The sequence below is a fragment of the Ovis canadensis genome, chromosome 25 (assembly GCF_042477335.2).
Source record: "Ovis canadensis isolate MfBH-ARS-UI-01 breed Bighorn chromosome 25, ARS-UI_OviCan_v2, whole genome shotgun sequence".
Taxonomy (NCBI): domain Eukaryota; kingdom Metazoa; phylum Chordata; class Mammalia; order Artiodactyla; family Bovidae; genus Ovis; species Ovis canadensis.
In genome coordinates, this window is record NC_091269.1 from 43,414,467 (window position 1) to 43,439,170 (window position 24,704).

The 24,704-nt window shown below is 46.8% G+C and overlaps 1 protein-coding gene across 9 annotated transcripts in view; it reads left to right on the forward strand.

The window, feature by feature from the left end:
* The window catches only part of TSPAN15 (tetraspanin 15), a 90,427-nt gene extending 87,136 nt beyond the window's left edge, over positions 1-3,291 (forward strand). For all 9 annotated transcript variants that reach the window (XM_069571965.1, XM_069571963.1, XM_069571961.1 and 6 more), the window contains 2 exons: positions 2,136-2,252; positions 2,474-3,291. In XM_069571965.1, the coding sequence (XP_069428066.1) occupies positions 2,136-2,252; positions 2,474-2,623 (267 nt within the window). In that variant the 3' untranslated portion in view covers positions 2,624-3,291. The remainder of the gene's footprint in view (positions 1-2,135; positions 2,253-2,473) is intronic.
* The last annotated feature ends 21,413 nt before the right edge of the window (positions 3,292-24,704 follow it).

A 24,704-nucleotide genomic window follows, 5' to 3' on the forward strand; every position in this document is an offset into this window, starting at 1 on the left:
ACACTGGCTCCCTCAGCCTGGGACCCAGGAGTCCCCAGCGGAAGAGAGTCTTTGGCTGGTACCTTCGGGGTCAGCTTCCTGGGCATTTCTTCTGGACTTGGAGAGAAGATGGGGTTGTGTTGAGAAGGGAGCTAAAAAATAATGATGACTTGAAATGGCCTCTGAGCAGTGGTTCTCAAATGAGGTCCCCAGACCAGCAGTAACAGCAGCCCCAAGGAGCTTGTTAGAAACGCGCACTCTTGGGGTGGGGCCAGTGGGCGACTCTGACAAACACCTAAGATGCTGAACCACAGACCAGCAGTGCTTCTCCAAACATGGGACCCAATGGCTAGTTTTTATAATAAACACTTGGTAATGGCCTATTTGGGCTTCCCAGATGGCACTGATGGTAAATAACTCGCCTGCCAATTCAGGAGATGCAAGAGATGCGAATTCGATCCCTGAGTCGGGAAGGTCCCCTGGAGGAGGGCATGGCAGCCCACTCCAGTAGTCTTGCCTGGAGAATCCCATGGACAGAGGAGCCTGGCGAGCTACAGTCCGTGGAATCGCAGAGTCAGGCACCACTGAAGTGACTTAGCATACACAATGCCCTATTGTTTTTTGTTATTCCAAAATGACACTCACAGATATGATAACCTACCTACACACCTAATTCCAAAACAAGTGGCATAATGATTTGAGATAAGTGAAAGTAGCTCAGTCATGTCCGACTCTTTGAGACCCCATGCACTTATACAGTGCATGAAATTCTCCAGGTCAGAATCCCTTCTCCAGGGGATCTTCCCAACCCAGGGATCGAACCCAGGTCTCCCACATTGCGGGCAGATTCTTTACTGGCTGAGCCACAAGGGAAGCCCAAGAATACTGGAGTGGGTAGCCTATCCCTTCTCCAGTGGATCTTCCCAACCCAGGAATGGAACTGGGGTATCCTGCATTGCAGGTGGATTCTTTACCAACTAGCTATGAGGGAAGCCCCTGATTTGAGATAAAGGGAGAAATAAGATAAAATGATTGATAAGTATATACATGCTTAGGTGCTAGATAGAAACAGCTGCTGCTGCTGCTAAGTCGCTTCAGTCGTGTCCAACTCTGTGCAACCCCATAGACGGCAGCCCACGAGGCTCCCCTGTCCCTGGGACTCTCCAGGCAAGAACACTGGAGTGGGTTGCCATTTCCTTCTCCAATGCATGAAAGTGAAAAGTGAAAGTGAAGTTGCTCAGTCGTGTCTGACTCTTAGCGACCCCATGGACTGCAGCCTACCAGGCTCCTCCGTCCATGGGATCTTCCAGGCAAGAGTACTGGAGTGGGTGTCATTGCCTTCTCCAAGACAGTAACAGCAGAAGACAGCAAAGTTGATCAGGTGTTTGCACTGCCAGGGGCTTCTGTTGCCTAGGAGGGGTGCTGTGTGGGCAACTTGCATAGCATGGGCATATTTTTTGCCATGGACATGGTTTTTTACATGGTGAACAATTCTTGGATAAAGTTCCAAGCAAAATCGAGTATAATTATCCCTTAGTTTACCTATTTCTCTTTTCTGTACAATTCAATGTATAGTAAAGCCAAGCAGAAAACACTGGTTTTTATGTCCCTGGAGTTAGGCTTTGGGCTCAGATAGCGGGGGACATCTAAGAGGTAGGTAGTCTGGGTGGCTGTGGCTGTCCTTGAGAAGGATTGCCCTGAGCTCTGTAGTCCTTCAGCCCCCACCCCTATCTCTGTGACAAGCATAAGTGCCACCACAATGCCAGCGGGCTCTCTAGGGAACAGTACTGCCTGTTGAAGGGCTTCCGCTTTCCCGGTAGCTCAGCTGGTAAAGAATTCACCCGCAATGCGGGAGACCTGGGTTTGATCCCTAGGTTGGGAAGATCCCTTGGAAAAGGGGATGGCTACCCACTCCAGTATTGTGGCCTGGAGAATCCCATGGACAGGAGCTTGGCAGTCCAGGGGGTTGCAAAGAGTCGGACACGACTGAGCAACTTTCACTTCCTGTTGAGATCCTGTGGTTTAGAGTCAACTTCTCAGGTTGCCTATGAGAAACTGAGGCCCAGAGAGGCGGAGGGACTCACCTGGGCCTGGGATGAGTGGCAGAGCCGGGACTGGGGTTGCCAGGCGGGCACTCACCAGGCTCCTCCCCGCAGCGCCTCAGCGTGCAGAACGTCATCTACGTGCGGGGCTGCACCAACGCCGTGCTCATCTGGTTCATGGACAACTACACCATCATGGCGGGCCTCCTGCTGGGCATCCTACTCCCCCAGGTGGGCTGGTCCCTCCTCCACCAGGGAGGGCCCGGGGGTGGGGTGGGCAGGCTGTGGGCCGGGGTGATGTGTGGCTTGGTGATTAGAGTGCAGAGGAGGGACAAAACTGGGGTGAAGGGTGCTCGGCTATGCTGGGCTCAGACGGCGAGGGCTGGGGGGCTGGAAAGAGAGGGCGAATGGCCCGGATAGTGAGTGACACCCACCACGCCCCTTCTCCTCAGTTCCTGGGAGTGATGCTGACATTTCTGTACATCACCCGGGTGGAGGACATCATCGCGGAGCACTCTGTCACCGACGGGCTCCTGGGGCCCGGCACCAAGGCCGGCGTGGAGGCGGCAGGCACGGGGTGCTGCATGTGTTACCCCATTTAGGGCCGTGGCCTGGGCATCGGCTCCGGAAGGACCGTGACGGGACCGCTTTGCTGAGGCCGCGTCGGGGGCGGAAGGGGGTCTGGACAGGCCTGCGGCTCCTCTCAGCATACTCAGCACTGACCAAAGCCCCGGCTGTGTTTGCTCAGGGCTCCCAGACTACTGCATGTCTGGAGGCAGAGCCACCCCCCAGCTGCGGGACTCTGTGCCTGCCCACCCTGCTGGGCATGGGGAACCGGCGCCCCTTCTCCAGGCTCCAGCCGCTGGGAAGGGGGAGCTCAGTGCTGGGCTTCAGACCCACCTCATTTCTGGTAGTGCCTTGGCCTTGGGGTTTGAGCCTTTGAAGGCAGTTTTGTACTGACTTGTAATCGGGTAGCGAGGAGACACACGTGCCCCGTGGTGAAGGAGGGGAGGGGTGTAGTCCCCTGCCCCCCGTCCTTCGGCCTCACTCCTGAGGCCAGGGTGGGCCTATTTCTCAGCCTCCCAGGTGCCTTGAGCCCTCCCCAGGGCTGCTGCTTTGCTGACCTGTTTTTTTACATGATTTTTGTAACATTCATTTCGTACACAGTTAATAGGACTTTCCGACTAATCAAAGCTGGATGTTACCCGCCCCTTACAGTCTTCCCTCTCCAAGCCAGTACATTAATCAGACAATAAAGATGTGATTTTTTTTTCTGGTGTTTCATTTGTGCTGTTTAGGTCAAGGGTGGGTGAAGAAAACCTCAGGTTAGGCTTGGAAGTCCCTCATTGGTGCAGAGATTGAAGGGGGGTCATCCTGGAACCAAGATTTGGGACAGTGCAAGACACTAAGGCTGGGAGGAGGGAAGATCACCGAGGCCGCCTGCTCCCTGCTTGGAAACACCTCCCCCATCCTTTGGTGTTGCTGCTTCAGGAAATGGCTTTTCCCAGCTGTGCTTGTGGGCAGGGCATGGAGCCTCTCTTGCCTGTCATTCCTGCTAAGAATTCACTGTGGGACCTCTGGGAAAGAGACAGTGATGACAACCTGTTTTACAAACTGGGAAACTGAGGCCAAGCCACCACGGCATGAGTCTCCACTTCCAGGAAGTGAACAGATTGGAACTAGGAAAGTCAGGCGTCCAGGAGGGAGCAGTGCCCACAAATCCGCCTGTGGCCATTGGGCTATAGAACTAAAATGATTCTCCTGCTGTAAACAGCCCATTGTTCCCAGGGCCTGGGGTGGGGCTGGACATTGCTCACCATTAGCAAAGGGTGGTGGGTGCTCGTCGCCCCCTGCTGGAGATGGCAAGACCTGCATGGATCAGCCCTCCCAAGCCTTCCCTGCCCCAAGACCTGGGTTCTAGATTTGCTCTGAGGTTCTTAGCAGCCAGAGCAATAGAAATAAACAGCATGAGCCCCAAACCTGAAGAAATCAGTTTAAGAATGTTAAGGGAACTGCCCATCACACCCAGCATTTACATAGTGGCCATATGTACAAGCCTGCATTGTCTGACATGTGGGAAAGGGCGGCTGCTGCTGCTGCTAAGTCGCTTCAGTCGTGTCCGACTCTGCGACCCCATAGGCGGCAGCCCACCAGGCTCCCCTGTCCCTGGGATTCTCCAGGCAAGAACACTGGAGTGGGTTACCATTTCCTTCTCCAGTGCATGAAAGTGAAAAGTGAAAGTGAAATCTCTCAGTCGTGTCCAACTCTTGGCGACCCCATGGACTGCAGCCTACCAGGCTCCTCTGTCCATGAGATTTTCCAGGAGGGCTATTTTTTAAAAGGATAGAATAATAACAAGCACATCAGTGAGCACACTCTGTCTCAGAAACTTGTCTAAACACAGATATCAACTCCTTTCACCCTTAACCGCTGTATGTGGTAATTCTTGTTATCTCCATTTTATTGATGGAGAAACTGAGGCAAGTTGTGGTTAAGTAACTTGCCCAAGGCACACGCTGGTAAGTGCAAAGCTCTGCCGTAAGTCTGGGTGGAATCTCTCTTGCCCTTAGCCCCTCTGTTCCACTGCCTCCGTTGCCTCGTGTGGACATATGGTACTAAGCATGACAAACCCATGGTAGCTGCTACTCCAGCTGTCTCCAGCGGTTGGTGATTGCAGCCACCTGCCTGGTCCCCATTGTGATCCCTGCACACGAGACCAGGTCAAGCTCTGTGGCTGGTGGCCTCATGGCTGCTCTCCAAGGATTCTCTCTGTGCTCAGAGGGGGTGGCAGCTGCCTCAGGAACAGCAAGATGACAGAGCCACTGAGAAGGCTGGGACAGCAGAGTCTGCTTATCCAAAGTCACGTTGCCCTGGTACTTGTAAGCTTCTGGTTACCCTGACCTCCCTCTTTTCACCACTGCTCACCAACACCCCCAGCTCCCACTGTTGCTGCTGTGGATCACAGATCACAGATTGGTGTCCACAGGTGGCTGAGCTGCTGTGGACACTTAGCTCTTCTTTTTCTTCCAAACCTCAGCCACTCACGTCTCCAGAAAGCAAACAGAAGCCACAGAGAGGACTTTTTCAGTCCTGTCGTTGGGGTGCCCCTGATTTGCACCCTTTGTGCTTCCAAAGCAGTTACATCATCCTGACCTCTCATCACACAAGGATGGAAGAATGACCTTCAGAATGAGTCCTTTTCCCTCACCATGGCACACAGACAAAATGACGATCTTAATGCAGCCTGCAGTATCCGTGAAGCTGGGGGAGATTTGTAGGCTTTGATTTTGGACTTCTTTTGTTGCAATATATTTATAAGAAAAAACAGTAAAATGCATTAAGGAAGATTGGCTTTGTATAAAAACTGCAAATACAGTATTCTCCAAACTTATTTTTAACAGTGTATTGAGGTATATTCAACCTAAAATAAACCACACATATTTCAAGTGACAAATATATCACTAATGAAACCATCACCACAATCAAGATCATGAACAAACCTATCATGCTGAAAAATCTCCTCTTGCCCGTTGGTGATGCTTCCTTCTCACCACCCTCTCCCTGTCCCATCTCCAGGTGACCTTGGATCAACTTTCTGTCTTTATACACTATTTTATATTTTCCAAAATCTTATATAATGGATTCATACAGCATAGACTCTTCTTTTTGCCTGCATTTATTTTTGCTCAGCATAATTATTTTGAGCTTTATCCATTTCATGGCATAAATAGGTAGTCCATCCCTTTATATTGCTGAGTAGTATCCCTTTGTGTGGATATGCCACAGCTTATCCATTCGTCTATTGATGGACATTGGTATTGTTTCCAGTTTTTGGCTGTTGTTAATACAAATAAAAGCTGCTATAACCACTCGTGTACCTGTCTTCATACACACTTTCATTTCCCTTGGGTAAATATCTCAGAGGGGAAAAGCTAGATCATATGCTAAGTGTATGTGTAGGTTTATAGGAAACTGCCAAAATATTTTCCAAAGTGATTGCTTGATTTTATATCCCCACCACAGTGTAGAGTCCCAGTTCCTTTACCTCCTTGCCAGTATTTGGTATGGCCAGTCTTTTAAATTTTGGTCATTCTAATGGGTGTGTGATGGTAAATCATTGTGGTCTTATTTTGCATTTCCTTTTTTGTCTATATATATATATCTATAAATTGAAGCATAGTTGGTTTACAGTATAGTGTTAGTTTCAAGTATACAGCACAGTTACACATATATAACTGATAATATAGTATACTATAAATATATTGCTTTTCAGAGTCTTTCCCCTTACAGGCTATTACAAAACTTACTGGGTAGAGTTTCCCGTGCTATCCAGTAGATCCTTGTTGATTAGATGCTTTGTATATGGTAGTGTATGTATGTTAATCCCAACCTCCTAATTTATCCTCCCTTTCCCCTACCCCCCATCTTTGAGAAGATGACTCCTTCTTTAGGTGACTTCTCTCCAGGCAGAGTGTCAGTTAAGTAACAGCTGCCTCTTTTTCATGTTTGTTACTCACCAGCTCTGTGCTCATCTCTTCACCTGTAATAATGGTGTATAATAACCATGCTATGGAAAAGGGGATTGGGACAAGAAGGGTTGAGGAACATGTCTGGGGTCCCCCATCTGGTAAGTGGTACTGCCGGGATTTGAAAACGTGTGAGCCTGGCATTGGAAATCCTACCTACCATTCTGGCCTCATCCCTGAACCTTGCTGCCATAAGCAGGTCCCTGAACTCACCCAGTTCATTCTTAACTCACATGGTTCTGCTTATTGTCTCACCAGAAAGATCCAGCTCTCAACTCTTCCATATTCCCTCTCCCCATTTTCTTAGTGTCTCACTTCAATTCTGTGTGTTCAGTTCAGTTCATTCACTCAGACGTGTCCGACTGTGACCCCATGACTGCAACATGCCAGGCTTCCCTGTCCATCAACTCCCGAAGCTTACTCAAACTCATGTCCATAGAGTCGGTGATGCCATACAACTATCTCATCCTCTGTTGTCCACTTCTCCTCCTGCCCTCAATCTTCCCCGGCATCAGGGTCTTTTCCAGTGAGTCAGTTCTTCACATCAGGTGGCCAAAGTATTGGAGTTTCAGCTTCAGCATCAGTCCTTCTAATGAATATTCAGGACTGATTTCCTTTAGAATGGACTGGTTGGATCTCCTTGCAGTCTGAGGGACTCTCAAAAGAGTCTTCTCCAATACCACAGTTCAAAAGCATCAGTTCTTTGGCGCTCAGCTTTCTTTACAGTCTAACTCTCACATCCATACATGACCACTGGAAAAACCATAACTTTAACTAGACGGACCTTTGTTAGCAAAGTAGTGTCTCTGCTTTTTTAATATGCTGTCGAGGTTGGTCATAGCTTTTCTTCCAAGGAGCAAGCCTCTTTTAATTTCATGGCTGCAGTCACCATCTGCAGTGATTTTGGAGCCCAAGAAAATAAAGTCTGTGACTGCATTGTTTCCCCATCTATTTGCCATGAAGTGATGGGACCAGATGCCATGTGTGTGGAAAGACTTATTTTTATGGTTACCTGTTTTGCAGATGGAGAAAACTGAGGCCAGGCTAGTAAATTGTATACCAAGTGGCTTCACCAGGAACCCCAGAACCTGGCTCCTTCCATGCCCCTGCCCTGCCTACCACCCCCCTGGGAGAGAGCCCAGGAAGGCAGAAAGCACGTCTCCTGGCAGGCCGCATGTTGCCACTAGGTGGCGCTGCAGGCCCGCCTCTGAGCCCAGCACGCAAACCCCACTGCTCTCGCTCCACACCCCCCGAGAGCCGCACCGGCGCTGTGGCGGTTGCTGGAGTGTGCCCTTCAGACCCTCAGGGAGCCGGCCAAAAGGTGAGCGAGTGTAACACGCTGGTATCTGCGTATAGTGGTTGTTGTTCAGTCGCTCGGTCGTGTCCGACTCTGCGACCCCATGGACTGCATCACTCCAGGCTTCCCAAGTCCTTCACTATCTCCTGGAGCTTGCTCAAACTCACGTCCGTTGAGTCGGTGATGCCATCCAACCATTTCATCCTCTGTCGCCCCCTTCTCCTCCTGCCCTCAATCTTTCCCAGCATCAGGATCTTTTCCAGTGAGTTGGCTCTGTGCAGCAGGTGGCCCAAGTATTGCAGCTTCAGCGTCAGCATCAATCTTCCAATGAATATTCAGAGTTAATTTGCTTTACGATTGACTGGTTTGGTCTCCTTGCTGCCCAAGGGACTCTCAATAAATAATCGTTAACTGAGAAACGGAGGCCGGATACTAAGGAGGTTTCTATTACTGACGGTCCTTTGGACACTATGTGTGTGTGTGTATGGGCGGGGTGTACACCGTGCTGAGCACATCCTCTTTAGTCGCTGCAGCAGGGAGGCAGGCTCCTTATTCCCGTTTTGCAGGTGAGGAAACTGGGGCTGAGTCAGTTAGTGGTGATAGAGGGAAGAACCAGGATTTGAAACACTCTGCCTGCATCCTCTCAGGATCGCCTGTTGGTCCAGTGCTGTCTCCTCGTCCACCTCAACCGGGACCCCAGGTGAAGTCCCACTACCTCGCTCCACCAGCACAGCCTCGGGCCCCTAGCATGGTATGACCACCAGAGGGAGGCCTCGGCCTTTAGGCGGCTGCAGAAGGGCCTCAGGTAAGGCGCTGGGAGGCTGGCGGGCACCTATATGCCAGAGAGAGGCAGCAGGACTCTGGAGGGCAGTTTCTGTCTGTGCACGGATGATAATTGCTCCTGCCCAGGTGAAGGGGAGGCCACACACGCCAAGTTGCTGCTCTGCGAGGGCTCTGCAGCTAACCCTGCCCCAAGCCCTTGCCCCTGGCCCTGAGCAGGCACACTGACAAGCAGTAGTCTTAACTGGCCGCCGCATGTTTTATCTGTTTACCTGATTGGTTTTGCTGTTACCAGTCTCTCCCACTGACAGGGAGGGTTTTGCCTGCATCGTGCCAGCCAGCGCTTAGATCAAGGTGCCTGGTGCGTGGTGGCTTCTCAGAGAGCAGGTGTTGGCCAAGGGATCATAAGTGACCTGGAGCTTGGGGCACCTGTGCTCGGCGGGGCCCCTCGGACTCAGTGGACACCACCCCCCTACTTGTGAACCCCAGAGGGCCAGGCTTGGTGCATTGCACTGTTGTACAGGTTGTTGGGCTGGTCACATCTTTGTCCCTCTCAGGGCTTCTCTCTCCTCCTCTCTGGCTAAGTTGCTAAGTCGCTTCAGTCATGTCCGACTCTGTGTGACCCCATAGATGGCAGCCCACCAGGATCCCCAGTCCCTGGGATTCTCCAGGCAAGAACACTGGAGTGGGTTGCCATTTCCTTCTCCAGTGCATGAGAGTGAAATGTGAAAGGGAAGTCGCTCAGTTGTGTCCGACTCAGCGACCCCATGGACTGCAGCCCACCAGGCTCCTCCGTCCATGGGATTTTCCAGGCAAGAGTACTGGAGTGGGGTGCCATTGCCTTCATCTAAAGGTTTTCAGGTGTGGTGGCTCAGGGGGTGGCTATGCCAGAGGTAAGGATGACCTTTCATGCCACCTGTCACTGGTCATAGCTTGCCACCTCCTCCCTCTTCCTGCCCCCGTATCCTTTCCTCTATCGAAGTGGCCATGCTATGGCTTCCCCTCCCCCTTCCAATATCCAGTGAAAACCCCCGTGCAAATAGAAACATGTCTGCATAAATTTAAGAAACTAAGCCTGTGCTTGAGGCAGATTTTGTAGCAACTTCTAGCAAGGGCCCAGACTGAGACACCATTAGCCAAGAGCTGGTAGGGCTTGGCCTCCTGGATGGGGTTTTTATGATTTGGCCTCAGCTGTCCTTCTGATGCTGATGGGTAATGCTGGGGAGCCTTTAGCAGTGGAGATTTCTTCAAAATCATTTGGACCCTGCTGGCAGCCATGGTGGGTCTCAGAAACCAACTCCATTGAGAAGAGCCACCCACAGGCTCCTGTACCATGTTGCCTGGAGAACTAGAACTGGGTCTCACATCCAGAAGGGGAAACAGCCCATGGAGAATATTGGCCAGAAGATCCCCTGGAGAAGGGTATGGCAACCCACTCCAGTATTCTTGCCTGGAGAATTCCATGGACAGAGCAGCCTGGCGGGTCCATGGGGTCACAAAGAGTCAGACATGACAGAGTGATCACTTTCTTCAGTGTCAACGTTGAGCATCCTTTCATGTGCTTGTTGGCTATCTGTGTATCTTTGAAGAAATGTCTGTTTATATCTTCTGCCCATTTTTGATTGGATTGTTTGTGTTTTTTTGACCTTGAGTTGTATGAGTTGTTCATATAGTTTGGATATTAACCCCTTCTTGGTGGCATCATTTGCAAATACTTTCTGCCATTCTATAGGCTGCCTTTTCTTTTTGTTGCTGGCTTACTAAGCTGTGCAAAAGCTTTTAAATTTGATTAGGTCCCATTTGTTTGTTTTTGCTTTTATTTCTTTTGCCTTAGGAGACTGATCTAAGAAAATATTGCTAGGAATTATATCTGACAATGTTTCACCTGTGTTCTCTTCTGGGAGTTTTATGATGTCATGTTTTATATTTAGGTGTTTAAACTATTTTGAGTTCATTTTTCTGTCTGGTGTGGAGGATATTCTTTTGCATGTGGATATCCAGTTTTCCCAAAGTATACTGTTGAAAAGATTGTCCTTTCCTTACTGAATAGCCTTGCATCCTTATGGAAAATCTATTGACCATATATGACAGGGTTTTTTTTCCAGGTTCTCTACTTTATTTGCTTGGTTTGTACACCTGTCCTTCTGCTGGTACTACACTGTTTTGATTATGGTAGCTTTGTAGTAAGCTTTGAAGTCAAGAAGTGTGGGTCCTTCAACACTGTTCTTTTTCAAGATTGTACAGGCTATGTAGGGTCACTTTTCAGTGCTTTTTAACTTTTCAAAAGAGAAAGCACAGGACTGATGGGTAAACTCAGAATTTACTCTGTACTAGGCAAAAATTTAAGAAGGAAACCCAGAGTCTGGTGGATGTTTTAAGTACAAGACATAAATACAAATTTCTAAAAATATAAGCAGAAAATAATGGTTATCTACAAATTAACAAAATCAGGGAGACTTTACTTGATGGTTGAGTATTAGGAGATTTAGTTGTATTGTGTCAATAGGTCAAGTCTGATACCCATTTCTAGAAGAAAAACTTCCTTCTTATGAAGAACATAAAATAGTTGTAAACTTTTGCCAAATCACACAGCAGCAAAAACTTCTAAAATTACAAACAAAACTTAAAAATAAAGAACAACAACAACAAAAAAAACCCTCACAATCCTGTGGGTAATCTAAACAGAAAGCTTTTAGAATCTGACAATTCAGTAAATAAAAAAAGGCAAGGGAATGGAGAATTTGAATAATTACAATAATAAGATCATATATAGATGTATCTTATATATGTAAATGCATCTTATATGTACATATATATGCATTTCACATTATTTTGTGAAACTTATATAAAACTATATTGCTGCTGCTGCTGCTGCTGCTTCTAAGTCGCTTCAGTCGTGTCTGCCTCTGTGCAACCCCATAGATGGCAGCCCACCAGGCTCCCCCGTCCCTGGGATTCTCCAGGCAAGAACACTGAAGTGGGTTGCCATTTCCTCTTCCAATGCATGAAAGTGAAAAGTGAAAGTGAAGTCACTCAGTCGTGTCCGACTCTTAGCGACCCCATGGACTGCAGCATACCAGGCTCCTCCGTCCATGGGATTTTCCAGGCAAGAGTCGTGGAGTGGGTTGTCATTGCCTTCTCCGAAAACTATATTAAAAACTAACAAAAGTTTATTGTTCTCTTTATCAAAAAACAACCTTAATAAGTTTCAAAAAGTAGAGGTTTCTTTAGGCCATATTCACTTAATTCATTGGAATGATAGCTGACTGGAGAAAAGATTACTTTAAAAAGAGTGTAACTAATTTTAAAAAAATAAATACTTTAAAACTAACCCCTCAAAGAGTAAATCAAACTGGAAATTTAAAATTAATAATACAAGGGGAACAAATTATATAAGACTTACCAGATACATTTAAGACTCTTCACAAGAGAAAACATATATTGTTGGCAATTTGATCTCTGGTTCCTCTGTCTTTTCTAAATCCAGCTTGAACATCTGGAAGTTTTTAGTTCACTTACTCTTGAATTAAGATAGAGAACAATAAAGGAAATAAAATAGGAAGGACAGCACAGGGAATTTTTAAAAAGTAAAAAGTTGAAATAAATACATAGAAAAAATTATAAAAATATTAACAAAAATCTATTTTAACTTTTATAAAAGAGTTAACCTCTGACAATCCTTATTAAGATTGGGAGACTAGATGAGAAGAAGTTGAAATCTACAGCATTAAGAACAAGAGATATGATACGACCACAAATATGAAAAGAGATTAAAAGAATTATAAATGAATATGGTATGCAACTGTAGAGAGAGAGTTCCAGAAAAACATCTACTTCTGCTTTATTGACTCTGCCAAAGTCTTTGACTGTGTGGATCACAACAAACTATGGAAAATTCTTAGATGGGAATACCAGACCACCTGACCTGCCTCCTAAGAAATCTGTATGCAGGTCAAGGAGCAACAGTTAGAACTGGACATGGAGCAACAGACTGGTTCCAAATTTGGAAAAGAGTATGTCAAGGCCGTATATTGTCACCCTGCTGATTTAACTTATATGCAGAGTACATCATGAGACATGCTAGACTGAATGAAGCGCAAGCTGGAATCAAGATTGCCGGGAGAAATATCAATAATCTCAGATATGCAGATGACACCACACTCACGGCAGAAAGCAAAGAAAAACTAAAGAGCCTCTTGATGAAAGTGAAAGAGGAGAGTGAAAAAATTGGCTCAAAATTCAACATTCAGAAAACTAAGATCATGGCATCTGGTCCTATCACTTCATGGCAAATAGATGGGGAAACAATGGAAACAGTCATAGACTTTATTTTTTAGGGCTCCAAAATCACTGCAGATGGTGACTGCAGCCACGAAATTAAAAGATGCTTGCTCCTTGGAAGAAAAGTTATGACCAACCTAGACAGCATGTTAAAAAGCAGAGACATTACTTTGTCAACAAAGGTCCATCTAGTCAAAGCTATGGTTTTTCCAGTGGTCATGTATGGATGTGAGAGTTGGACCATAAAGAAAGCTGAGCACCAAAGAACTTTTGAACTGTGGTGTTGGAGAAGACTCTTGAGAGTCCCTTGGACTGCAAGGAGATCCAGCCAGTTCATCCTAAAGGAAATCAGCCCTGAATATTCATTGGAAGGACTGATGCTGAAGCTGAAACTCCAAAACTTTGGCCACCTGATGTGAAGAACTGACTCATTGGAAAAGACCCTGATGCTGGGAAAGATTGAAGGCAGGAGGACAGAGGATGAGATAGTTGCATGGCATCACTGACTCTATGGACATGAGTTTGAGTAAGCTTCAGGAGTTGGTGATGGACAGGGAAGCCTGGTGTGCTGCAGTCCATGGGGTCACAAAGAGTTGGACGTGACTGAGTGACTGAACTGAATTGAATAGCAATACATTTAAAGAACAAGAGAAATGAATGAATTTTCAGAAGAGTATAAATTACCAATACTCATTCAAAAAGAAAAGAAAACTTGGCTAGATCCATAACAATATGCAAGATTAAAGTGTGATTAAAAGTCTATGAAATTAAAAGACACTCCTTGGAAGGAAAGCTGTGACAAACCTAGACGGTATTAAAAAGCAGAGATATCACTTTGCAGACAGAGGTCTGTATAGCCAAAACTATGGTTTTTGCAGTGCTCATGTACAGTTATGAGAGCTGGGCCATAAAGAAGGCTGAGCATCGAAGAATTGATGCTTTCGAATTGTGGTGCTGGAGAAGACTCTTGTGAGTCCCTTGGACTACAAGGATATCAAACCAGTTATTCCTAAAGGAATCAGTCCTGGTTATTCATTGGAAGGACTAATGCTGAAACTGAAGTTTCAATACTTTGGCCACTGATGCAAAGAGCTGACTCATTGGAAAAGACTCTGATGCTGGAAAAGATTTAAGACAAAATGAGAACAGGGTGGCAGAGGATAAGATGGTTAGATAACATCACCAACTCAATGGACCTGGATCTGAACAAACTCCAGGAGACAGTGAAAGATGGGGAGCCTGGCACGCTGCAGTCCGTGGGGTCACAGAGTCAGACATGACTTAGCAACTAAACAACAGGAACTACAGAAAGTCTATGACTTAGTACAACTCAGTAATAAAAGACAAATAACACAATTTTAAAACAGCAGATTCTGAACAGACATTTCTCCAAGGATGGTATGTAAATAGCCAGCAAGCTTATGAAAAGATGCTCAATGTCATTAGTCATCAGGGAAATACGAATCAAACTGCAGTGAGAGGCCACCTTCATACCCACTAGGATGGCTAGAATCAAAAAGTCAGATAATATTAAAAACAAATGTTGGTGAGGGTATGGAGAAATTGGAACTCTTATTCACCGCTGTGTGTTTGTGCACTAAGTTGCTTCAGTTGTATCCGACTCTTTGTGACCCCAAGGACTGTAGCCCACCAGGCTCCTCTGTCCATGGGATTTCCCAGGTAAGAGTACTGGAGTGGATTGCCATTTCCTTATCCAGGGATCTTCCCATCCAGGGACTGAACCCATGTCTTTTACATCTCCTGCACTGACAGGCAGGTTCTTTACCAAAGTGCCACCTGGGAAACCCAGAGTTACCATATGACCCAGTAATTCTACTCCTAAGTATATACCCAAAAGAAATGAAACACAAACACTTGTATATGAAAATTTTTATGACTGCATTGTTCATAATAGCCAACAGGTAGAAATAACCCAAATGTCCATTGATAGATGAATAGATAAAACATATTATATCCATATAATAGAATGCTATTTAGCCATAAAAAGTAATAAATTCTGATACATGCTACAACATGGATAAACTTTTAAAACATGTTGGATGAAAGAAGCCAGTCCCAGGAGATCATACAATTACGTGGTTTGATTAATATGGGATGTCTAGAATAGGAAGATCTACAGAGACAGAAAGTAGTTAAGGGGTGGCCGAGGATTAGGGGTAGTGGTACTTGAGTTAGGGGTGATAGCTGAAGAGTATGGGGTTTCTTTTGAGGTGTCAAAATGTTTTAAAGTGACTGTGATCATGGTTGCAGTTCTGTAAATATACCAAAACCCACTGAATCATGTACTTTAAATGGATGACTCATATGCTAATGAATTAGATCTCAATAAAACTGTTAAAAAACTATGACTTACAAGTGTATCAGGTCTAGATGATTTAACATTGATTTTAGGATTAAGAAGGCATTACCAGCTTAACTTCCCTCCTTTAATCTTAGGGGCTTAACACAGCAGAAGTTTGTCTTTTGCTCACATAGAGACCAGGTAGGTGGTCCTGGTTGTTTGGCTGTTTCCCAACGGCAATTCAGGAATCCCTGTTTCTTCTGTCCTGTGTCTCCACCATCTTTAATGGATAGCTACTGGGATCATTGCAAAAGAAGACAGTGCAAGGAGGATGGAAAATTGGAGGGTTTTTTGCCCCAGAAATGGAAGGGGTCTGCTTTTGCCCCATTCCATTAGCACAAATTTAGTCTCTTGGTACCCTAACAGTTCTGCCAAGAGAATGCACTGGTCATAGCAAACACCCTCTTCCAACAACACAAGAGAAGACCCTACACATGGACATCACCAGATGGTCGACACCAAAATCAGATCGATTATATTCTTTGCAGCCAAAGATGGAGAAGCTCTATACTGTCAGCAAAAACAAGACTGGGAGCTGACTATGGCTCGGATCATGAACTCCTTATTGCCAAATTCAGACTGAAATTGAAGACAGTGGAGAAAACCATGAGACCATTTGGGTGTGACCTATATCAAATCCCTTATAACTATACAGTGGAAGTGAGAAATAGATTTAAGGGCCTAGATCTGATAGATAGAGTGCCTGATGAACTATGGATGGAAGTTCGTGACATTGTACAGGAGACAGGGATCAAGACCATCCCCAAGAAAAAGAAATGCAAAAAAGCAAAATGGCTGTCTGAGGAGGCCTTACAAACAGCTGTGAAAAAGAAGGGAAGTGAAAAGCAAAGGAAAAAAGGAAAGCTATTCCCATTTGAATGCAGAGTTCCAAAGAATAGCAAGGAGAGATAAGAAAGCCTTCCTCAGCAATCAATGCAAAGAAATAGAGGAAAACAATAGAATGGGAAAGACTAGAGATCTCTTCAAGAAAATTAGAGATACCAAGGGAACAGTTCATGCAAAGTTGGGCTCACTAAAGGACAGAAATGGTATGGACCTAACAGAGGCAGAAGATATTAAGAAGAGGTAGAAAGAATACACGGAAGAACTACACAAAAAAGATCTTCACAACCCAGATAATCACGATGGTGTGATCACTCACCTAGAGCCAGACATCCTGGAATGTGAAGTCAAGTGGGCCTTAGGAAGCATCACTACAAACAAAGCTAGTGGAAGTGACGAAATTCCAGTTGAGCTATTTCAAATCCTGAAAGATGATGCTGTGAAAGTACTGCATTCAATATGCCAGCAAATTTGGAAAACTCAGCGGTGGCCACAAGACTAGAAAAGGTCAGTTTTCATTCCAATCCCAAAGAAAGGCAATGCCAAAGAATACTCAAACTACCGCGCAATTGCACTCATTTCACACGCTAGTAAAGTAATGCTCAAAATTCTCCAAGCCAGGCTTCAGCAATATGTGAACCGTGAACTTCCAGATGTTCAAGCTGGTTTTAGAAAAGGCAGAGGAACCAGAGATCAAACTGCCAACATCCGCTGGATCATGGAAAAAGCAAGAGAGTTCCAGAAAAACATCTATTTCTGCTTTATTGACTATGCCAAAGCCTTTGACTGTGTGGATCACAATCAACTGTGGAAAATTATGAAAGAGATGGGAATACCAGAGCACCTGACCTGCCTCTTGAGAAACCTATATGCAGGTCAGGAAGCAACAGTTAAAACCGGACATGGAACAACAGACTGGTTCCAAATAGGAAAAGGAGTATGTCAGGTTGTATAATGTCACCTTGCTTATTTTACTTATATGCAGAGTACATCATGAGAAACGCTGGGCTGGAGGAAGCACAAGTTGGAATCAAGATTGTCAGGAGAAATATCAATAACCTCAAATATGCAGATGACACCACCCTTATGGCAGAAAGTAAAGAGGGAGTAAAAAGCCTCTTGAGGAAAGTGAAAAAGGAGAGTGAAAAAGTTGGCTTAAAGCTGAACATTCAGAAAACTAAGATCATGGCATCTGGTCCCATCACTTCATGGGAAATAGATGGGGAAACAGTGGAAACAGTGTCAGACTTTATTTTTGGAGGCTCCAAAATCACTGCAGATGGTGATTGCAGCCATGAAATTAAAAGACGCTTACTCCTTGGAGGGAAAGTTATGACCAACCTAGATAGCATGTTAAAAAGCAGGGACATTACTTTGCCAACAAAGGTCTGTCTAGTCAAGGCTATGGTTTTTCCAGTGGTCATGTATGGATGTGAGAGTTGGACTATAAAGAAAGCTGAGCACCGAAGAATTGATGCTTTTGAACTGTGGTGTTGGAGAAGACTCTTGAGAGTCCCTTGGACGGCAAGGAGATCCAACCAGTCCATCCTAAAGGAGATCAGTCCTGGGTGTTCATTGGAAGGAGTGATGCTAAAGCTGAAACTTTTAGTGGCCCTTCTGATAGGCAAAGGGCTAACAGAGGAACAGAAGGTCTGTTTCGAAGCTGTAGTGTGGTTTTGGCCACAGACTATGCAGACAGACTGCCCGGGTGAGAATCCCAAGCCCCTCACTTACCAGCTGTGGTGACCTTGGGCAGGTCCTGCAGCTCGTCTCTGCCCTGGGGGAAGTGACAGTACCTCAGTCACAGGAGGGGGAGGTTCCATGCAGGGCAAGTGCCCATGCAGAGGGCCAGGACAGCGGGGCCCACAGGAGGCACTCAGTCATGTCAGCTGTCATCATCTTTACGGTGATGCGGATGGTGCCACTAGAGAAGCTCCATGGGCAGCTGGCAGGAAAGGAGCTCCACTTCTGGAGGGAATGGTCAGCCTGAGAGTTAAAGCCTCAGCAGTGGATGAACCTGCCAGGAGTGTGTGCAAGTGAGAGGGAAAGAGAAATGAGCCACGGAGAGAAGCTTGAGGCCAACTGGCCTGAGGAAGCAGAAGAGAAAGGAAGAGGGAGAGATACCCAGCGAAGGGAGTAACAGCATCCAGTATTTTTTTTCACTTTGCCCACATGGTCTCCTGGAAGTACTCAGCCAGATGTCTGAGTGCATTTTGATCCATGTTCCCCCATCTCATCTTTCTAGCTAGGGAACTCTGAGAAGCAGTTTCTGCTTGTCCGTGCTTCCAGCCGGGGTTGGGTAGCTCCAAGTCTCCACCTTGGCTTCCGCTTTGATTGACCCCACCACTTACAGTGATCTCCTGGGGAAGGTCAAGGTATCCATCCTTGTGTGTCAGCATCTGCCCTTTGCAGTCTCTCTCAGTCTGCTTTGCCTGCTTGCTTAGCCCCTCAGTGATGTCCAACTCTTTGTGACCCCGTGGACCATAGCCCGCCAGGGTCCTCTGTCCACGTGATTCTCCAGTCAAGAATACTGGAGTGGGTTGCCATTTCCTTCTCCAGGGGGTCTTTCCAACCTAGGGTCTGCTTTATAAGGGCCCTAGAGCCTTAGAACTTGTATTATGAGAACTTCCCTCCACCACCTTGAAATATGGGGAGTACTCTTAAAATCACATTCCACCAGTGCCTACTTGTGGGATGGGTGGTGGTGATCTTGGAGCCTCAGAATCCAGCCCCCCAGCCCTGGCCCTGTCAAGGCCACTTCCGAGGCGCGCTGGTGGGGCAGAGGCAAAGGAGTGCATTGTCAGGGAACCGCAGCTGCCCGGCTGGAGGTTGGGAGTCCTGAATAGCTTCACAGCTCTGGGCCAGCTCGCTGAATGGGAGCGTGCCCCTCCCTGGCGGTGGCCCAGAATAGATGACATTTTCATTGCAAACTAACAAGGGGAGAAATCCAATTACCTTACAAAGGAGCTCCCAAGGGGCCTCACAGCTTAGAGAAAAAGGGAGGGGAAGGAAAGGGAGAGGGTGTGTGTGTGTGTGTGTGTGTGTGTGTGTGTGTGTAGGCTCCCACCCAAGCCAGGAGAAACAAAGTCCTAGGGGGCATGGGAGATAGGCTTGAAGGCTGGAGAGGTGGAACTGGGGGGTTTTAATTCATTCCATTAGGCCAGAGGGTCTGCCAGGGAAGCTCCAGGTCCCTGGAGGCTCTGGGCAGACAGGCCTCCTTCCTTGGAGACACATGGGTGGGGCAACTTCCCCCAGGCAAGCCCTAGCCTCTCTGAACCCCTCTCAGACAGAGATTTCCCAGACCTGAATCATCAGGAATTCATGCACACATTGTCACATCCTGCTAAACTATTAATCTTTTATCTTAAAATTTATTTAGAGTGTATTATTTAAGTTTAGATTTAAAAAGAAAAGTTTCTATCCTAAATGCAAACAGGAAAAGTAAAAGATAATTCTAAAATGAAATATGATTCAATAACCAATGTTTTAAACTTCAACTAGGTGTTGGGGTAACTGAGGGCTTTGGGGCTGGAAGCTGAGATAATTGAGGAGTGGGTGGGGTGGGAGTGGAAAGGGGTGGGGTGTTAGCAAGTGTTTGCAACAAACCCTGATTTCTCCTAGGTCTAACCCAGGAGGATTAAGACGGCTGAAAAGGAACACCTCTCCTCTAGGCCCTTCCAGCCCTGGCCCTGGAGTGGCGGGCGTGGCAACATCAGTCTGGTTGCCCTTAACCTTGGTTGCCCAACTGCTTGGTGGGGATTAGGGGCAAAGTGGAGGTCTGCTGTACTACTGGACAGACCTGCTTTCTGTGCTTTGTGGGATGGCCACTGGGGTCCCTGAAAGTGTGAGCGGCCTAAGGGAGGGGGAAGATGATGGTGATCCCAAGGCAACAACAAAGTCCAGCCTCCTGTTTTCCTCTCTGGACTTGGCAGGAAGGGCCACAGACCCCCTTTGGGAGGAAAAGATCATTTGCTTCCTCCAGGCCAGCCAGAGCAAATCCGCCTTGAAAGGCTGTCCTGCCTTGAGGCCACACAGCTTGCCCCTTTGTGGCTCCTTTCTGGCCCCACTCTCCCTACCCTAGTGAATTGAACTCTCCAAACCAGACACCTGAAAATTAGCTTTCTGAGGCTCAGGGACCTGGGAGCTCTGAGTGGGGGTAGTACTTGGGATTATAGAGACACCTCTACCAGTGCCCTTTCCAAACCGGGGACATCACCTGTTTCTTCTGTCAAATGGAGGGTTTTAGGGGAGCTTTGGTCCCAGGGGAGCTTGGGCCCAAGGGTGGGACAGCACCAACTCCCATCCCTCACTCTCACAGCCACCCCAAACCTTGGAGAAATTAAAGCAAACTGATAAGTGCTCACTAGGGGACCAGCTAAGATTAAGCCCCACCACTCACCACTGACCAGGCAGGGACCGCTGTGGGCTTTGGGGGCTTCCTCCTGCTCCTTGGGCCACCCCTGCTTTCAGGATGCTGCTGGATAGGAGGTTAGCGTGGGAATGCAAGCCTGCGCGTCAAGTCTTCAAAGGATTCTCCAGTCAATGAGATAGTTGGGGAGGGAGGCCGAGTGGGCGGTTCAAGAAGGGGGTGATCTGCACAGGCTGAAGCAGTCAAAGAAGCTTAGAGAAGAAAAAGAGAGTAATCAAAACTGATAAAGCACTTCCTAATCGGTTGCCCTGCATTGTGTCAGATATTTCAATACTCTAGGAGGTGTTGAGGCTGGGGCTGACTTAAGAACACCATTTAGAAAATAGAAGAGTTCACTCTGTACTTCCTTGCCATATACCCATTTCTAGTCCCTATTTTTCACCTCCAATGGCATTTGACTGTGTTGAAAGCCCTTTCTTTTTATATTCAGACCTCTTTGCTTTCAGGACTCCACTCTCTCCCTAACCTTTCCCTACTTCTCTGAGCAATCTGTGTGCATCTTTCAATGAGTCCAGCCTGGGTCTCTGCTGTGAGGGTTTTGTGTGTGGGTGTGTGTGTGGGTATGGATGTGTATGTGTTTATATTTAGAAAACAGATGTTCTCTAGATGACTGTAGTAGTGTAATTTTGCAGGGTTTGTCCCATCCTCTGGCTGTACCTGGAGTTCATTCCTTAACCTTCTCATCTATAACCAGTCTTATTGTTTTGATCTTATCTCTCTCCTGTGGACTCCCAAATTTATTTCCATCACTGATAAATCCCACAATCTATAAGATACATCCACCTGGACATCTCAACTCAAAAACACAAGAGACCCTCAACTGAATTCGTGTTTCCTCCAAACTTTCTTCTCACCATGAAATTTTCTGTCCCAGGCTCCCGAAGTGGAAGTTCCTGGGTCCTCATTGATGCGCTTCTCTCTTGATACCTCTCACCCTCCTTTGTGACCAGAACCTCTCCCACACCCCATTGTCATCCTGCTCAGTGGCCACGGTAGTTCCACCTCTTAAATTCCCCTTGGGTCAGCAGCTTCCTCGCTCCCTAGGTCTCTAGCATCTCATACTGACTACTGAAGAAGACTTGGAACAAGCAGCACCGCTCAGTCTTTCTCCAGCAAAGAGAATCCCTTAGCATAGAAATCTCCTTTTTCTTTAGCACAGAAAAATCCCAGGTGAGGGATTCCCGGGCCCCTGCCTCACCGAGATGCATATTATCACTCTTCTGAATTCACTTGCCTGTGTATCCTAATCCTTCTATGAGCACATATTTATACACTCCTGTCTTTTCCCTATTCATTTGTTTATCCAACAAATATTTGTTTATTTTAGAAACTGTTATTTTTAATCAATCTTAGTTTTATCTTAAGGGGCTGGGAAAGTATAGCTTAAGACCACTCCATGGTTGTTCCTACCCATTCAGTGGCCTGAGCAGTGGGAGCTATAAACCCATTTTGAGCTACAGGCTAAGGGCTCTATCTTCCTTTGGAACTAAATAGGCATGGCAGGGCCCTGTGCCTTCAGACCCACCTGTGACATCAGAATGGGCTACCCTGGTGGCTCAAACAGTAAAGAATCCACCTGCAGTGCGGGAGGCCTGGGTTCAGTCCCTGGGTTGGGAAGATCCTCCGGAGGAGGGCATGGCAACCCACTCTAGTATTCTTGCCTGGAGAATCCCCATGGACACAGGAGCCTGGCAGGCTACAGTCCATGGGGTCACAAAGTGTTGGACATGACAGAGTGACTAAGCACCCGTAGCAGTAAGTCCAGGAGCTGGAGCAGTCCATTCACCCTGAAATTCCTCCTTGTAACACAGCCTGTTCTTTCTCTGCCATCTGTTCAGGACCTCTGCGGAAGTAAGAGATTGTGCACAGCCTCCCATGGGCATGCAGATGGCGCCAGGCATCTGCAGAACTTCCTGGGCCTGTATCCACCACATCAGACCCTGTGGGGGAGCTCCCTTGCTGGCGCATGTGATGACAGCATCCTCATAGCACAGGTGAGTGTCTTCATTACATGGGGTAACAGTGGGCAGGTGACTGTAAGATGCCTCTGTGAGAGGCTGGCAGTCAGCCTAGGGATCAATAACCAATAGCTAGCTGTGAAAGTCACAGCTCCCAGAAAGCTGCCTGGTTCCAAATAGTGAAGGTTCCAGGAGTGCAGCAGCCAGCAATCGGAGTGGCCCCAGTGGCAGCAGCAAACTTCACTACAGCCTGGTGGCCGGTATCCCTGGGGAGGGTGACACTGATGTCAGCCATCAGTTTTCCATGGCAACAATGGCAGGAGCCACCAGCAGAAGCTTCTCCCGGTCCTTTCCAGGATTATGATGTACACGCCATCACTCTTCCCTCTGAAGGTTCTGTTTCATTTGGAAGTCAAGGTTCATGCCACCTAGGGCTCCAGACATTGTGAAAGTTGCTCTTTAAGTTATGTGGGGGACCCAGAACCATGCTGTATGAACTCCTGTATAGTTAGTGTAGTAAGACCAGAAACCACTTATTTGATGTCAGCTATGAGTCAGACCATGAGCTCACGGTGGGGGAAGATAAGGATGAAGCAGATCCCGGTCTTGGCTTCATGGAGTATGGAATCTAGTCTTCATGCCATTGCACATGCTGTTCTGCCATGCAGATATAGGTCTTTGCACTGGAGAAATGCCTGCTCATAATTAGGAGATCTTACGCTTCCTCCCCACTCTCGGATGTGTCATCCTATGCCCCCTTGGAGTGTATGCAGTGCACTTTGAAGACACCTGGACCAAGACCTAGAAATGGAAGGTAAATAGGCAGATTTTGTTGTTGTTGTTGAAAGTGACAGAAAACCCACTCAAACCAGTAAAAAAGGGAATTGACTGGTTCATATAAACAGAAAGTGCAGAGGGGGAGCCAGCCTCTGGGACTGCAGAGATGTCACTCACGTTTCGAGGACTCCCTCTGCTCCTCTCCTCAGGCCTTCTTCCCTGATCTTCTTTACTCTAAGACTGGGGAGAGGAGTGGGATGTGGCTGCAGAAAACTGCAGGAAACATTCAGACAGTGATGCCTCTAGAAAAAAGCTTTTTACTCCTAGCATCCATGTAAATATCTTAAAGATGGGTGTGATTGGTCCACCTTGGGTCAGGTCCTCAGCCCTGAATAAGTACCCAAGGTAGAGGGATACAGAGGTCTGACTGGCTGGGCAGGGATCACATACCCATCACTGTCTCCTGCAGAGCAGGGCAACATGCATGATTGGCAGCCCAAGCAGAACCACATGGAATTCTCCAAAGGAGGGTGGATACTGTGACCAGGAGAAGGAGGGAAAGGATATGGGACAGATACAAATTTTAAATGCTGCTACAGATAGTGAGGGGGCAGAATGAGATCCCTTCTCCATGATTCTCTCCATTGTACCACACAGCCTGGTAGCTAGATAATCAAATAGAACACTCCTTAGCCCAGGTATGAGCCTAAAATGGTCCAGGTCCTCATTCTCGCTCATTCTTATACAGGGACTGTTAATGGTAGAACATTGCCTCACTCCTAATATTTCTTTCTAGGTTTCTTCCAGCCATGAGGGAGTAACAGAGACAGACTTACCTAGAACACTGGATAAAACATATGATACAACAGTTTTTAGACAGTAGACAACAGATAGCACTGGATTATGATCCCTGAAACAAGTGAGATGAGCCCCATAAGCACCTGGCTTATGCCAGGAGGTGATTCTGATCTGTGGTGTACAGATGAGGAAGCTAAACAGAGACTGATGGTCTTGTGAACTGATGAGACAGACACTAGAGTTCAGGGAATTGAGGTGGCTAGGATTTGCAGGGCAGAGGAATGGAGAGGAGGGGTCTTTGTAGAGAAAGCCCCCAAAATCTGCACAGTATTCACAGTATTGTTGAATATATGAAGCATCTTATGTATTTGACGACAGATGCCAGAAGGGTCATATTTCATAGTAGGACTAAACTACCTCTCAAGAAAAGCTACTCTAGTCCTACTTTTAAAATCAAGCCTCTAAAAGTTCATCCTGGTCTTTTAATGGCATACCAGACTGGAGTGCAATCCTCTTTAAAGGATTACAATAAAATCAAGTACTCAAAAGCAAACTTACATTGTGCAGCATTCAATCAAAAACGAACAGAAATGCAAAGATGCAGAAAAATTTTACCTGTAAACTAGAAGAAA